At 35.7% G+C, this 16,724-nt stretch overlaps 1 protein-coding gene across 1 annotated transcript; it reads left to right on the forward strand.

Moving 5' to 3' along the window:
• Positions 1-4,316: 4,316 nt before the first annotated feature.
• On the forward strand, positions 4,317-6,836 carry LOC127872766 (uncharacterized). Its single transcript, XM_052416150.1, has 3 exons — positions 4,317-4,774; positions 5,229-6,235; positions 6,420-6,836. Exons 1-3 carry the CDS (start codon positions 4,446-4,448, stop codon positions 6,767-6,769), a joined length of 1,686 nt encoding a protein of 561 aa, XP_052272110.1. The 5' UTR covers positions 4,317-4,445; the 3' UTR covers positions 6,770-6,836.
• The last annotated feature ends 9,888 nt before the right edge of the window (positions 6,837-16,724 follow it).

The following is a 16,724-nucleotide window of genomic DNA, read 5'->3' on the forward strand; positions in this document are numbered from 1 at the left end:
GGGTAATCAATGGTACAGCTCCATTTACCTTAGGCCAATGTTTGTCATTTTGGTAAAGGATGGTTAAGTCAAGCCTTTTTCTGTCCATTTAAACTATATTTCGGATTTTAAACCGGTGTTGATTATAATATTTCGAAATATTATTTTCCTCAGGATAACTATTTGTCTCTTAATAATAATAATAAAACTGACTCATATTTGTGTCACGAAAAATGTAACATTGATTTCGGAGTTCAAACATTTAAATAAGCAGACGAAGTTGAGGAGTGACATACTTATACAATCAAAATACGAAGAAAAACAATACCTTTCATAAAAGCTAAGTATGTCTGGAATAAGCATGAGTTATATTGAACCACTAACTCAAACTGTAATCGATCTGCTGCGCCACGGATTTCTCGGTTACGTCGATTTAACTACAAAATCTGAAATTTTAAAGAGCTATGTACCTTTCACTTTCGTATTCATCTTCGCTCATTACAATATCGATTTTAATCGGGTCTTTCACTCAATATTTTGGTATAATACAATGCAAGCATATTTTAAACAATCTTATCAGACATTTCAAGAAGAGGGTTAAAGTATTTTATCAATAAATAGAGTACAACCATTTCTCTATTTGGTGCGAGGAAAAAATCCATTCGGTAAGAAGAAAATACAATTTATAGTTCGTATTTAGCAAATACTATTTGCATTTGGTGTGTAGAAAATACGATTTCGTTTTGGTCCGTAGAAAATTTGTATTTGAAATAAAGAAAATACGATTTACATGTGGTATGTAGATATAACAATGTCCAGTTAGTACAAAAAAATGCAATTTGCATTTCGTAAATAAAATAGGAACTAAAATTTACTCTTTGTAAAAAGCAAATACAATTGTCGTTTGGTGCGTACGCAATGTCATTTGCAATCGGTACGTAAAAAATGTAATTTGCATTTGGTACGTCGAACACACAATTTGCATTTGGTGTGTAGAAAATTACAAATAGCATTCGGTACGTTGTAACTTTCAAATAGAAGGTAGATATTGTGCGCTCACTTTATGTTTACGTTGATGCCGTGTTTAAGCCCAAAATCGATTAAACATGGCCGCCAATCGATCCTCGGGCGTTCACCTGTGACCCTATACTTAGAACTAAAACTGTTCTAAAAAAGCGCTCCAAATCTTTGAGTTTATCATTGGAACATATGTTCAAAGCAAGTAGTATTATGATTAAACTAAACAAACAATTACCAATGCGAAATCTCTCGTGTTCTCGAGAGTTCATAAATTTGTCCTATATCAATTGAAGGAAACCTGTCCCATTCCTGACGGTCATGTTTTTCAATGGACTGCACGGACCGTTTTTGAAGTTGAGACATCATGAAAAAACTTGATTGCGAAAAAATATGTTTTGCTTTATAAATGACAAACTTTGTCTATAATTTGCATAGTGACTAAGTTGTTACCCAACGTGTCCCAGTTTCGAACTCGGTCAAGGTATCATCTTTACAAATGTTCTTATCAAGTTTCATAAATGGGAGGCGACACATGGCGTGGTCCTTACTGTGTCCATAAAGGAAAAGTTTATCATGTTGACGGCGCAGGAGGAAGAATATGCTTTATCTAAACTCACTTAAGGACATTGTGCTCAAGTCAGCTAAAACTTCACAATATGTTTTCTCTTACTCTCATCTCAGTCTTTTAAAGCCTCCTCACACATAAGCGAAAGTCTCCCGACGTCAACTTGCGTGTACTGGCGAATAAGACTTCAGCAAAATTCGTTCTCATTAGTATATGTACGTTGCACATCGTTGGCGGTGCTCGTATGGATGCGTTTGTGAGCTTTTGCGTCCGTTGCGATTAGTTCTGCTCGTCGGAAAATTTTAAACATGTTGAAAAATTGTTGGCGAATACAAGTTTCGTCTATCGTTCGTTAAAATTCGTTTCAATACGTCAGCCGATCGGAAAGTCTTCGCATAGCGTTCGTCAACAGGCGTTAGTGGTCGCAGCTTTCAGCTAATTTGAATATCATGTTTACTTGATTTGCATATCAAGCGAAAGAGAACGATCCGAAAACAAATCTTTGCGATAGCTTGCGAATTTTTGCGAACTACAGCGAGGATTTGCGTATGGTAGCGAATTGAATCCGACGCACTTAAGCGATTTATAACGATAAGTTAACGTTCAGAAAACGAACGGTATACGCTCGTATACGAATCAATCCGAAGGGTAACTACGATAAGCGAATCTATGCGAATCCATCCGAATAACAGCGCTCCTGATTGTTTTAGTAGTTTGTACAGACATATTCCTATATTTCATATATATAATGATGAAGGTATCATTATATTTTCGACAAATGGAAGATATACAACGCCTGAAACTGCAGTATGTTGCTGCTATGGCCAATCAAGAAGTAGTCCAGCAACAACTAAGCATACACCGGTTTCTCAGAGACCGACTAAGGTTGAGAAGAGAAGCCAGAGCACGTTATATCTGGAGAAGACCATGGCTGCATCCCGGGAGTTGGCGTCAATTAAGCATCTATGATCAGCTCATGGTTGAGCTCAGAAGAGAAGATCCTGGAACATTTAAGAAATTCCTCCGCATGCCTACTGAAATGTACGATGACATTTTGGGAAGGGTTCGTCATCGCCTCGTGAAGCAACACACTCGGTACAGGGAGCCCTTGGATCCAGGGCTAAAGTTAGCTGCCACACTACGTCACCTGGTTTCAAGTGTCAAGTACTCAGACATGCAGTATTCCTGGCGGGTCGCTGAGAATACCCTCTATGTAGTGGTCAGAGACCTGTGTCATGCTATATGTGAAGAATATGTTGATGAGGTGATGACAGCCCCCTCCATACCTGAAGAATGGAGACAACTGGCTGATGGTTTCCTCACGAATTAGAACTTTCCAAATTGCGTTGCTGCTATTGATGGCAAGCACATAGCTATCAGAAAGCCTGCTCAGTTCTGATTCCTTATATTATAATTATAAGGGATTCTTCAGCATCATCTTACTGGCCATTTTCTACTCGGACTACAAGTTCGTAAGGTGTGATCTGGGTGGTGAGTATTATTCTACATAAATTTAACTGCATTATTTTGTAATTACATACATTATATACATTTAGTGCTGTTTTCATTCGCACCAAAAAGTTCCTCTACGTTCACCTTTCGTTATAATATGACACAATGCAACAAATTTTTAAACAGTTCTGCAAAAATTCGCTAGAATTATTAAATTTACCCTTTTCGCCAGGCTTTGTCATATGGATTCGTCTATGTGTGAAGAGGTTTTTAGTTCGAGCCGTCTTGAACAGATAATAATGACTAATTTTCGGAATTTCCAGTTTGTAAGAACGTTGAAATTACTAAACATATCTTTTTATATTGTTTTCTTTAACTCCAACATATATTTTTCTCCTTTGGTCTCATTTAATTTAGGGGTTTTTCATCTGTTAAACTGATCTGAACATCGCGGTAGTTTAACAGGTAAAGAACATTTATTGAATCTGGATTTTTCTCTTGTTATTTTACTTAATGTTGATTAAATAATACTTAAATTAGAACCAAATATGCTCAAAAACAGCTAAATGATGGTTTTTATTGAAGAAAAAACTATTCGCTTTTGAATACCTGTTTTTATTATTAGTTTATTATTATTATGCTAGGTTCCCACTAACGTGCAACCCGCTACGAACGCCACGATTGGTAAAACGTTATTAATTGAGCTAATTCTATGAGATGTTATGCTTCATTAGAATCTGATTCGTACTCATAATCTATGATATGGTGTGCCCGAATTCAAACGTTTTAATTTACAGTTCAGAAACGATTTTATACGGCTAGTTGGGAGCGTTTGAAATGAGTCCATGATTGGATTACGATCCGCAACGACCGAGTTCCCCGAATTAGTTCGTTCTTTCACGCAGTAATACGTTACCATACATGTATCAAGAATCAATGCGCTCCGTGAAGATACGATACGATAATGAAATCGTTATATCTCACGATTAAATTGATGGTAAGAGCCTAGACTGGCCGAAATGATATCAGTAAAGCCTAACAGACTATCTGCTTCAATCATTATAAAAAAAATATTTTTGAGTTATCAACAGAACATGACTATTTTTATGCATAATATTACCTGCAATCACCCGATCCCGATATATATTTTTCCTCTTTAATGGTACAAATCCTGTGAACCGTTTAACATCTTTCATTATTAACACAACTGATTGGAAGTTCGCCAATATTACGAATAACTTCCTTTAAACGTTCAATGTTTACATGCAGGTCAGGTGATATTTTACTATCAGTTAAAAGTGCACCACAGCTCTACGCATCGCCATTTTAGTTAAGATTGATAATTTGTATACACCATTTCTACACATACGTGGGTTTATTTAGAATTTAAGCCACGGTTCATTGTAATAGTCAAAACATTATTCTGGACATGGATAATAGCAATTCCGCCCAAAGGGGATCAGATCAATTTCTGGAGAATTGCTGCTTTACCTGTCAAGAAAATGGATTAAATATTGAGGCTCATTTCTATTGCCAACAATGCACGACATTTTACTGTGATGAGTGTGATAAACCGCATGGACAACTATTTAAAAAGCACGATGTTGTGGGCAGAGACAGTAAGGCGCAATGGCCAGTGGGTCAAGCTTGTATTGAACTAGTAGAGAAATGTAAAGAACACGAAAGCAGGAAACTTGAATTATACTGCGAAGATCACAGTCAGCTGTGTTGTTATCAATGCCAGTTTGACAGTCACAGGTATGGATTGTGGATCACATTAACTGCGATAGCGTTTATATAACAATTTCAAAGCTCTACACAATAATTTCATATAACACTCAATTGTATTAATATTTTCGTGTGAGTAAATGTTTATGCAAATTGCAGTGTAAAATATCGGACTATTGTTAATTACTGAAAATCAAACAAATAATGTTGCTTTGTATTTATGTATTTTGGTAGGTCGTTTTTATCGAAGAGAGGGGGAGGCATAGTTTTGGCAATTATTTAGTATCCGTTTTTAAAATAGATCATAGGTTTGCTACACTGTTATTTGTCTTGAGTAAAAAATGTCAAATGGACATTTAGAATGCACGTTTTGGTTTAAACAAGATAAGAGTGCTTATCCAATTTGTTCACCAACCATAACGACGAACATTAAAGTGTATTGGTTTTCATTTTAAAGCTATTAATATTCAAACGTATTTTACAGAACTTGTAGTAAGATTGCACTGATTGCTGAGAAAGCGAAAGGTTTCCCTAAAACAACTGATTTTCAACGCATTCCAAAGAATTTAATAGATCAACAAGAAAAAATTGATAGACTGAGTCGTGAACTCAACGATGACCTTCAGCTGCTTAAAGCTTCACACATACGGTGTAAAGATGATATCCAATCTTTTCGCACGAAAATAAACGAGTACTTTGATGAGCTAGAAAAGAAATCAACAGAGGATTTAGACCATTGCCTTACTGATTCCCAAAAGGCCATTCAATTTGATATCGACCAGTGTACAAAGCTACAAAGAGAATTACACACGATCGGAGATGCCCTCAGAACTATAACAAAAGACAATGAATCACTCTCTTTTATGATACATAAGAAATGCCAGACGCTTTCTCAGTCGTATAAAGATATCAAACGTAAAGACAACATAATCACATTCCATAAAAACCCTAGCATTGAGAAATTCTTCTCCAGCTTATCAGAATTTGGCAAGATTGTTTGTGAAAGTAGTCTTTCGAAAAACGAAGAAGTTGAATCTAACCAAAAGATAAGTGTTACTGGAGATTATACATCACACAACATACAAGTAGCTAGTGATTCTGACCAAAGCTTTATAACCGGCGTCCATGAGTTTCCCGATGGAACAATTGTTTTAAGTGACAGAAATAACAAACGCGTTAAGTTGCTGGATAAAGATTATAAGATTGTCACCCATCTTGTATTTCCGGGCGCAGTATGGGACTTGTGTGGTGTCACTGCTAATGAAATAGCAGTCATTTCAGATGACGTCGTCCATGAGGTCTATTTATGCAGGGTTGCTGATGGACAGATTCAGAAGAATAAGAATCTTACTCTCCAACACAAATGTATTGGAATTGCATTCGGGACAAAAAGTGGACACCTGTTCATTACTTCTGGAACCATGTTATATCAATATACACTCGATGGCAAACGTGTTAAAGAGATTTTCAACAAGAAATCAAACGATTCAGGTAACATTTGTAGTTTGTATTCGATAATTTCATTATTTTCCTGATCAGTAGGTGACATTGTTTTATCCATTCATTGTATAAATACCAGTAGAAGGCAATTTCTACAACTATTTTGTACATATTTGTTATAAATTTCGATACTTATCTCAATATACTAATCAATATGCTTTGTATCTACTTTTAGTATACAAATGCGCAATTAGCCCAGATGAAACAAAAATATACGTTATTGACCACCACGGAAGCGAGTTAAATACACTCTCCAAGGACGGTATTCAGTTGTCAACAACTGTTTCACCTAAATTCAAGCTTTTAACTAGTGTACGAGTGACAGACAATGGACAGTTACTTGTATGCGCGTATAATGGAAACAGTGTTTACCAAGTTGATTGTGATGGAAAAGATATAATAAGTGAAGTCATCGCAGCAGGCAAGGGAATAATAAACCCAGGATCAATGTTCTACAGTACAAAAACGAAAGCGCTCATTATTGGGCAATACACCAGTTTCATCGCTGTCTTTAAAACTAACTGATATATGATAAATCATTCCACATACAGCAGGAATAAATTTCTTAAACATCATTAAATCATTACAAATCCTTTTGAACTTTGTTATACATGCTACACATTAACACCTGCTTTCAAAGACAATGTCCGACGCTATTATCCACATGAACATGGCACAATATTTGTTCAGAGCTTAAATATTTTACCCGAACAATAGATGCCAGAACTGGTACATGTATATAAAAATCTACTTGAATAGTCTTTTGGGTGATGGATGTATTAATAAAACGGTATATATATATATATATATATATATATATATATATATATATATATATATATATATATATATATATATATATATATATATATATACATATATAAATAAATATATAAATATATAAATATAAATAGATGTCAAATAACAGTGAATGGCGCAATTATGTTCGCATTGAATTCAAATGAAAAAATGCATGGCGGCCACAAACGTGGTTTCTCGAGTGTGTGCGCTGATAGCAACGGCATTCATAAATGGGATTATTGAAGGAAAACAACACTTACAAATGATGTACCATTATTGTGAATGGAGACAGTACGTGTCCATTTTTTTTTTACAGCACACGTATTAATAAATAAAATACACGATGTTGAGCATAAAATCAAATGGACATGCAATGAAATATATGTCATGCAAAATTATATATATATATATATATATATATATATATATATATATATATATATATAGAGAGAGAGAGAGAGAGAGAGAGAGAGAGAGAGAGAGAGAGAGAGAGAGAGAGAGAGAGAGAGAGAGAGAGAGAGCGAGAGAGAGAGAGAGAGAGAGGAGAGAGAGGAGAGAGAGAGAGAGAGAGATTCGAATCAGATTTTATTTACAGAATTTCAAGAAGGCCAATGGCCCGTGTGGACATATTTTAGAACAAGCAATATTATAACTACAGTAATAGACATATACAAATGATTATAACAATCACATGAAATTATGAATAAGCGAGTACTCAACTTTTTAAATAATAATTACATAATTAGTGCTAATAAATTATTTACAAGAGGAAATGCATATTAACCGTAAGAATATATACAAAGTCAATCCATTATGTTGTAATACATTAATTTATAACTGATGTTTGATTAATTATATTATTGATATATCATTATATATTTGTGTTGGTCGTAATTCGTTTGCCATGCTTGGTCCGTCGTTATGTTTTCCTCGTGAACACACTAGAGGCCACATAAATGGCTGATCTTCACGCAGCTTGGTCAGAACATTAAAACAGATAATATCACGACCTAGTTCAAAACTTGGTCAGGTGGGTTCATAAATAAACCACTAGGTCCAATTAAATGAAAAGCTAGTGAGCACCGTCATATTTTTGCGAATCATCACGAGTTTGAAATGGTTGTAGTCAGTTGAAACACATTGCCACCGGGGGCAGGGCAGTTTTTCTCATATAACTATAGTGAAACCTTGTTGACACTCTAGAAGTGATTTTGGTTGTCGAATCATGATACAACAATCCAGTTTTCTCATATTGCAATAGTATGACGTTGTGAGTACTCTTAAAAGTGCCAGTTTAATTCCAATCTTCTTGAAACTTGATTAAAACATGTGTACTTATATCCCAGTTAAGTTCCAACATGGTTCCAGTGCATGAAAAGCATGGCCACCAGTGAGAATGGCCATTATTCGCATGCATCAAACTTGCACAGAACATTTGTCATTATGTTATCTTTACCGAGTTTAAACCCGTTTCCGATCCTTTAAAACAAAGGTCCATCAGTGGATGGGGCAATGTCCATATATGTCTTTCGAAAAAAAGGGGTGAACCCTCTTACCGTCTCACCCTTTGTCCTATCAGCACGAACTTGATGAGAAATTTTGTCCTCATAACAGAGGCGTATCCAGAAATTTTTAAGAGGGGGCTGAACTTGAAATTATGCTATTTCCTGCTATCTAATCAGCATTTTGCATGATAAAAGTGCATGTAAAACAAACAAGAACTAGAGCTAAGACATCAATTGTGACAGACAAACAGACAGACAGACACACAGGGGTAAATCAAATGTCTCTCAAACCACTTAAGTGGTGGGAGACATAATCTTTATCCAGAAAATTGAAAACAGTGTTAGATGGGTGGACCTCCTATTTAACCTTGTTGGATATCCTACTAGGTCACCCTACTGGATGGGTGGATATTTATCAAACTTGGTTGTAATCATATTATGTATACCTTGTTGAGTCTCGTGGTTCAAAAACTGTCAACTAAGGCAATATGAGAACTTTTGTCCTCATGTCATGATGACATCTCAGCCTTGTTAAAAATGGTTCTGGGTAAAAGGCAAGGTCAGACGCCACATTTATTTCACAAACAATCACAAAAGCTGCTCAGAACAGTTAAACTTTTTTCATTTTCGGATGAGCAAACTAGGGCTGTTGGTCCTCTTGTTTCGTTTTGCTTACGTCTGCAAGTGAAACTGTCATCAGAATGCACTACCAGTGATAACTTAGTCCTCTTGTTTCATTATGCGTACGTCTGCAAGTGAAACTGTCATCAGAATGCACACCAGTAATAACTTACAAACAAGTTTACGAGTTATTTGCTCTGTTATTTTTATATAATCAGGGTATTTAATATTTCTGTGTTCTAAACAATATTGATGTTTAATCTAAATTTATCTTCTAACTATGCTCATTTATTTTTTGGTTCAGTTAATAATCTTTTTATTGTTCAGGCATATATTTGAAAACTATAGGATTTGAGAAATACAAGTATGTTTGGCGTTTATTGTGTTAAAGTTTGTTTTATTTAGGTAAATAACAGGTACATCTGGTCTGTTAGCAAAGTCGAATAAGCATTAATTTTTGTATACATTTTAATGATTTACACTGTGTTTTCGATTTAAAACATTGATGCTTTTAACAACGGAAAATATTCTTTTACTCACAAGAACAATATGTGCGTAACGACAATACAACTGAATCACATTGGTGTTTACTAATTATATTGAATAATTATCGTATTCGACAGTTTGTAAGACCCTTAAACATACTAATTGATCAGAACATCGCGGAAGTTTGAACACTTCAAAAACATTTATTGAACTAGCAAGCTGGTTCCTTTTTTCTCTTGAGTTTAACTCGATGTTGTTTTTAGATATAAAGTCCACCAACAACAAACACAGCTTTCATTCTGAGCATTTTATAAGAGACTGTTATAGGAATAATAGCAAGTACATCTTTAGACTGGTAACAAAAAATCTAACTTCGCTCTACAGGCAGGGGTACCAGTCAAAATATGACAAACAATAAAATATGAAATAACTTGTCTAAAATAACAGTTGAATTATAAAATGTATTGAAATATACAAATGTAAAATGTTCATAAAACAACAACATATTGTTTTAAGGTATTTGAATTACACCATTCATGGGTAGGGAGCTTCGCTACTTAATCAATGGGAATTAAAATGATGCTATGCAAGTACATTAAAGCAAGCGCATATGAAATAAAGGAAAATTGATGTTTTATCTATACACAATTAACAATTTATAAAACAAGTCAATATCTATAAAATTTAGCATTCAAAATATATTTTTTAAAGCTATGCAATAAGTGTTAAAGTGAAAACACAATGTGCAAAATCTATACACAATTTGTTGCTATAACAACATGTCCACTTTACAAATTTAAAACAAAAGGAACTCACAATAAAATTCATGAAAATAGCTTTATAATTATCACAGGAAAACAAAATGGCAGGCAGAATGATGTAAGCAAGATGACAGATGACCGCCCTCTGAGAAAACTGGGTATAATGCATGTGCGTAAAGTGTCGTCCCAGATTAGCCTGTGCAGTCCGCACAGTCTAATCAGGGACGACACTTTCCGCCTAAACTTAATATTCGGTAAGGAGGGACTTCCTTGAAACTAAAAATACCATAAAAGCGGAAAGGGACGACACTTTACGCACATGCATTAAGCCCAGTTTTCTCAGAACAAGGCTCAAATGTTAACCCTGATAAGCCCTTGCAGTCCGCACAGGCTTATCTGGGACGACGCTGTTGGCTTCTTATATATAGTATCATATTACTTAAAAACAATACTGTTCTCTGGGCGCGATACTGTGTTCAGGGCTTACGATTATTTGGCGACTGGTTGCAAAACGCAAAATAATATGCGCAATAATACGTTGAAGGGAGGCTATCGAATTAGTGTTTATCAGGTTTGTGTCCCTTCTAATTTTAAAGTTTTGATATATGAAGATTTTTGTTACTCACAATTAGAACGTGGTCATTCTATCATTCATTTGCACTAAATATGCGACACGTAAGTACGACAAATTCATTTTATGCAAACCAAAAGGAGCTATTTGAAAGGAAAAAATAAAGGGATATAATAACAACACTTATTGAAAAATCATGCAAAGCGCTTTATTGTGAACGTGTATTTTACCAGCATATAAAAGCACAAATACCACCCAAATGATCGGAGCGTGTGTCCCGGTCGACACATCTGAACATCGATCGCTGACTACGGCTGATCTGCTCAGTAAGCTGTCCCTTCACACGTTTCACATACCGGTGCTCTCGCTGCCTCGCCGCACGATCGAGCACCTCTCCAAATTGGCCCGCGTTCGCTCTCATTGGGTTGAGCGCGTGTGCCGTAGGGTTTACAACGTTTCTACCGGGCTTCTCGAGAATTCGTTCTAACTAATTGGGAAGTTTGGGGTGACTCAATCCGTTTATGACGCTCCAAATCGGCACTGCAATGTAAGCAGTCTGCCATTCTTTTTTTCATAAAAAATATTGGGAAATCATAGTTAAACATTTACCCCGTCCTAGCGGTAACTTGTTTCCCTTTTATTTAAATAGTGAAAACTCATAACAAGTATTCTTTTCTAAAACCGCACGGCACAGAGGTTTGGTATTATGCATATAACATGGTTATAGAGTAATTAGAAAGCGTTTTCTAGTGAGCACTCTTAGAGTCACATTAGTTGCCCAATGATCATGGTACTTGCTCACCACATGTGAAAGATATATTCAATGAACATTACAAAAACTGCTCACTCATCCGGGTGTCATGGAGAACATAGGGTTTTAAGGCCGTCGTATATGAATTAACAGGTCTACTCTCGTATATGTATATACATTTATTAATATTGAAAATAAACAAAGTTTGCATGTTTAGAGTGCATGTTTCATTGCAAAAAATGTGACGTAGTCCTCCTTGCTATAATATTTTGCATTGTTACTAAAAACGAAATGAAGCTTATATGTTAATATCTCAAAAGAAAAAGATATCAACATGAAACTTTGTATACCCAGTGAACTTTATCTCAACCATATCATGTACGTCGGTCAATCTCTTCATCTGTTTATATGTTCGTCTTTCCATCAATTCAAACTAAAATAATTGTAGATACTATTACAAAACTGAATCATGAATTTCTCAGAAATACTTAAGGTACTCTGATTAAAATGTGTATGCTTATAAAAGTCATCGCAAAGATGGTGAACAGCTCTTTTTCAGCAGCGGTGAGTTGTAAGGTCACATTTAAAATTATAAAAAATCAATTTACATAAACTCAAACAGTTATTTAATTAAGCTGTTATCTAATAATACGTAAAATAATTATCCTGAATATACCTTTTGTATTTGAATAACGATGCTATGAGGTCAATGTTTAGTTACACGTATGTGTTGTGTGATCAATTCTTTTCTAGCCTTCAACCTCCCGGTTTAATCCCTTAATCATTTGCATTTCAATGCGTTGATCCCAGCTTGAATCATTATTACGGGTTTCCTAACATTAAAGACTGAACGAGAACTTCTCTCATCATAATGCTTCCGGAGTTTCGTATTTTACAATACATTGGGGTGCATATTGGGTTGTGTGTGAACCATGTTTGTCTGTCAATTTCTTCCTATAGTCGTCTGTCAGATCATCTTCAAAAATCTGACATAACTAGACAAGTACATAAGATGTGAAAGTGATACTTGGTTGACATTCCACAGGTTATGACAAACTTATTCTTTAATTTTCTTCTGATGTAAAATGTAAGGTCAATTTTACTAAAATTACAATTAAACTAATTACAGTTAATATGAATCAATATCCAAAGAATAGAATCAAACCAGAACCATTTACGAACTCAACTCTCATATCAAGGAAACAAATGTTCTGACCCAATTTCATGGCGGCCATGTTTTTTCACTGATCTGGACCATTTTCGAACTCGTCCAAGATATCAATAAAACCAATGTTTTGACCAACTTTCATGATGATTGGGCAAAAATTGTGACTTCAAGAGTGTTTACAAGGTTTCTATATAGCCAAATAAGGAAAGCTGCCCCCCCCCCCCGGCAGCCATGTTCTTCAACTGACCGGAATCATTTTTGAACTCAACTCTCATATCAAGGAATAAAATATTCTGACTAATTTTCATGGGCCAAAAATGTGACTTCTAGAGTGTTCACATGTTTTCACTATAAACATATAGAGAAAAATGCCCCGCCCACTGGCGGCCATGTTTTTTCACCGATATGGACGATTTTCGAACTTGTCCGAGATATCAATAAAAGCAATTTTTTGACCAACTGCCATGATGATTGGGCAAAAATTGTGACTTCCAGAGTGTTTACAAGGTTTCTCTATAGCCAAATAAGGAAAACTGCCCCGCCCACTGGCGGCCATGTTTTTCAACGGACCGGAACCACTTTTGAACTCAACCAACATATCATTTAGACAAACATTTTGACAAAGTTACGTAAAGATTGGGCATGAAATGTGACTTCTACAGTGTTTACAAGGTTTTTCTTTTTTTGACCTAGTGACCTAGTTTTTGACCCAGCATGACCCAGTTCTGGAACTGGATTGAGATATCATTGGGACAAATCTTCTGACCAAGTTTCATGAAGATCGGACATGAAATGTGGCCTCTAGAGTGTTTACAAACCAAATGTGGACGACGGACGGACAGACAGACGTAAGACAGACAAAGACCGGTCACAAAAGCTCACCTGAGCAATCAGGTGAGCTAAAAACATTAATAATCATAGGGGAGTCACTACTGTAAACTTAAATCGATATTTAGAAGAGTTGTCTAGCATGTTACATGACCTTAATTCATGATTGTTTGCAAGCCTTTTTACTATATAAATATAAGGAAAACTGCCCCGTCCCCCTGACAACCATGTTTTCAACAGCCGGGAACCATTTTCAAACTTAACTCACGTATCTAGGAATAAAATGTTCTGACAAAATTTCATGAAAATTGGGCCAAAAATGTGACTTCTAGGGTGTTCACATGTTTTCACTATATACATATAGAGAAAAATGCCCCGCCCACTGGCGGCCATGTTTTTTTCACCAATCTGGACCATTTTCAAACTCGTCCGAGAAATCAATAAAAGCAATTTTTTGACCCACTGTCATGATGATTGGGCAAAAATTGTGACTTCCAGAGTGTTTACAAGGTTTCTCAATAGCCAAATAAGGAAAACTGCCCCGCCCACTGGCGGCCATGTTTTTCAACGGACCGGAACCACTTTTGAACTCAACCAACATATCATTTAGACAAACATTTTGACAAAGTTACGTAAAGATTGGGCATGAAATGTGACTTCTACAGTGTTTACAAGTTTTTTTCTTTTTTTTGACCTAGTGACCTAGTTTTTGACCCGGCACAACCCAGTTTCGAACTCGACCGAGATTTTATTTGGACGAAGCTTCTGTCCAAGTTTCATGAAGATCGGACAAAAAATGTGGCCTCTAGTGTGTTAACAAACAAATGTTAACGGGCGGACTGACGACGGACAAAGACCGGTCACAAAAGCTCACCTGAGCAATCAGGTGAGCTAAAAAGCTAGTGAGCACTCTCTCATGTTTTTGCTAATCATTACGAGGTGGAAAATGGTTGCAGTCAGTTGAAACAAGAGCTGTCAGAGGACAGCGCGCTCGACTATTCCAGTGCTTGACAGTATAATGTAAGCCATCATGGAGAAATTGTTCATATTCAATAATTTATTAGACGATTATTTTATTTTTTTAAAGAAAAAAACAAAATTAGGGGGGGGGGGGAAGGGTGGGGGTTGAGAGAGGGGTATAATGTGGGGTGTGGTCATTTATAAGATGATCTTTAAAAAATAAAAAAAGGAAAAAATAAATAAATTTTTTTTGGGGGGGAGGTGGGGGGGGGGCAGGGATTCTGGGTTGGGGCGTGGGGTATTGTTTGGTTGGAATCCATTGTGGTATTCCAATAAGTGTTGTTTTGTCAAAGTATAAATAAAATCTGATTATAAATGAAGAAGTTATGGCAATGTAAGCAAAATGTTCAATTATCTAAGTACAAAAGGGGCCATTATTCTGTCAAAATGCTTGATACAGTTGTCTGCTCTTGTTAATAGGTTGGGGTCATGTTGGTAAATAAGTATGCAAAATATGAAAGCAATATGTCAAAGGACATAGGAAATATTTGGGGTAGTACGCAAACTTTAACATAGATTTATCAATAATATGCATATTCTAGGTAAAAAGGGGCAATAATTCTGTCAAAATGCTTGATACAGTGGTCTGCTCTTGTTTATAGGTTGGGGTCATGTTGGTAAACAAGTATGCAAAATATGAAAGCGATATGTCAAGGGACATAGGAAATATTTGGGGTAGTACGCAAACTTTAACATAGATTTATCAATAAGTTGCATATTCAAGTATAAAAGGGGCAATAATTCTGTCAAAATGCATGATACAGTGGTCTGCTCTTGTTTATAGGTTGGGGGTCATGATGGTAAACAAGTATGCAAAATATGATAGCAATATGTAAATGGAAATTGGAAATATTTGGGGTTGTACGCATACTTTAACATTTGCACGCTTACGCCAACGTTAACGCCAACGCCGACGCCGGGGTGAGTAGGATAGCTCCACTATATATATTTCATATATAATAGTCAAGCTAAAAATGGGCAGCGGGGACAGGTCAGTTGTTCTCATTTAACTAAAATGAAACCTTGTTAACAACTTTTCTAATATGTCGATAGTAAGACATTGTGAGTACTCTAAAAGTCACAGTTTTAGTCCAATCTTCTTGAAACTTGGTCCGAACATGACTGTGTTCTAATATCTCAGTTTATTTCGAAAATGGTTCCAGTCCATGAGACAGCATGGCCACCAGAGAGAAGGGCTTTTTCCAAAGAGTGGAACCTTGTGAACACTTAAGAAGTATTTTTCGCATCTACATCAAAATCGCTCAGAACATTAAATCCATTTCCGATCCTTTGAAACAAAGGGCCAGAAGGAGGTCAGGCAATTTCCATTATGTCTTTAGAAGAAAACTTGCTCCGTTAGTTTTGTATAATCAGCGTATTAAATATTTCTGTGTTCTCAACAGTATTGATGTTTAACCTAAATTTATCTTCTTACTATGCTACCGGTAATTTATTTTTGGTTCTGTTGATCTTTGTATTGTTCAAGCATGAATTTGAAAACTATTGAATTTGAGAAATACAAGTATGTTTGACGTCTATTGTGTTAAAGTTTGTTTAATTGAGGTAAATAACGGGTAAGTCTGGTCTGATAAGCCAAGTCTAATCTGCATTTGTTGATTTTAATAGTGTTTTCGATTTAAAACCATTGACGCTTTGAACAAGGGAAGATATTCTTTTACACAGAAGAACAATGTGCTTAACGTCCATAGTTATACTGAATCACAATGGTGTTGACTAATTATATTGAATAATTTTCGGATTCGCCAATTGGTACGACCCTTAAACATACTAAACTCATTGTGTGCAATTGTTTTCCTAAACTCCTATACAAACATTCCCTTTTAGGTCCTGTCAAATTTGGGATTGTTTTAAATACAATGGTTAAGGGAATTGTGCCTTTTGATCAGACCATCACGGAAGTTTGAACACTTCAAAAACATTTATTGAACTAGCAAGCTGGTTCCTTTT

Source organism: Dreissena polymorpha, chromosome 3, assembly GCF_020536995.1.
Source record: "Dreissena polymorpha isolate Duluth1 chromosome 3, UMN_Dpol_1.0, whole genome shotgun sequence".
Taxonomy (NCBI): domain Eukaryota; kingdom Metazoa; phylum Mollusca; class Bivalvia; order Myida; family Dreissenidae; genus Dreissena; species Dreissena polymorpha.

Excerpts from the sequence above, each read along its gene's own strand:
- LOC127872766 (XM_052416150.1), top strand. The coding sequence starts at position 4,446 with ATGGATAATAGCAATTCCGCCCAAAGGGGATCAGATCAATTTCTGGAG. Across the intron at positions 4,775-5,228 it reads TGCCAGTTTGACAGTCACAG|AACTTGTAGTAAGATTGCAC; the intron begins GTATGGATTGTG and ends CGTATTTTACAG. Across the intron at positions 6,236-6,419 it reads CAAGAAATCAAACGATTCAG|TATACAAATGCGCAATTAGC; the intron begins GTAACATTTGTA and ends ATCTACTTTTAG.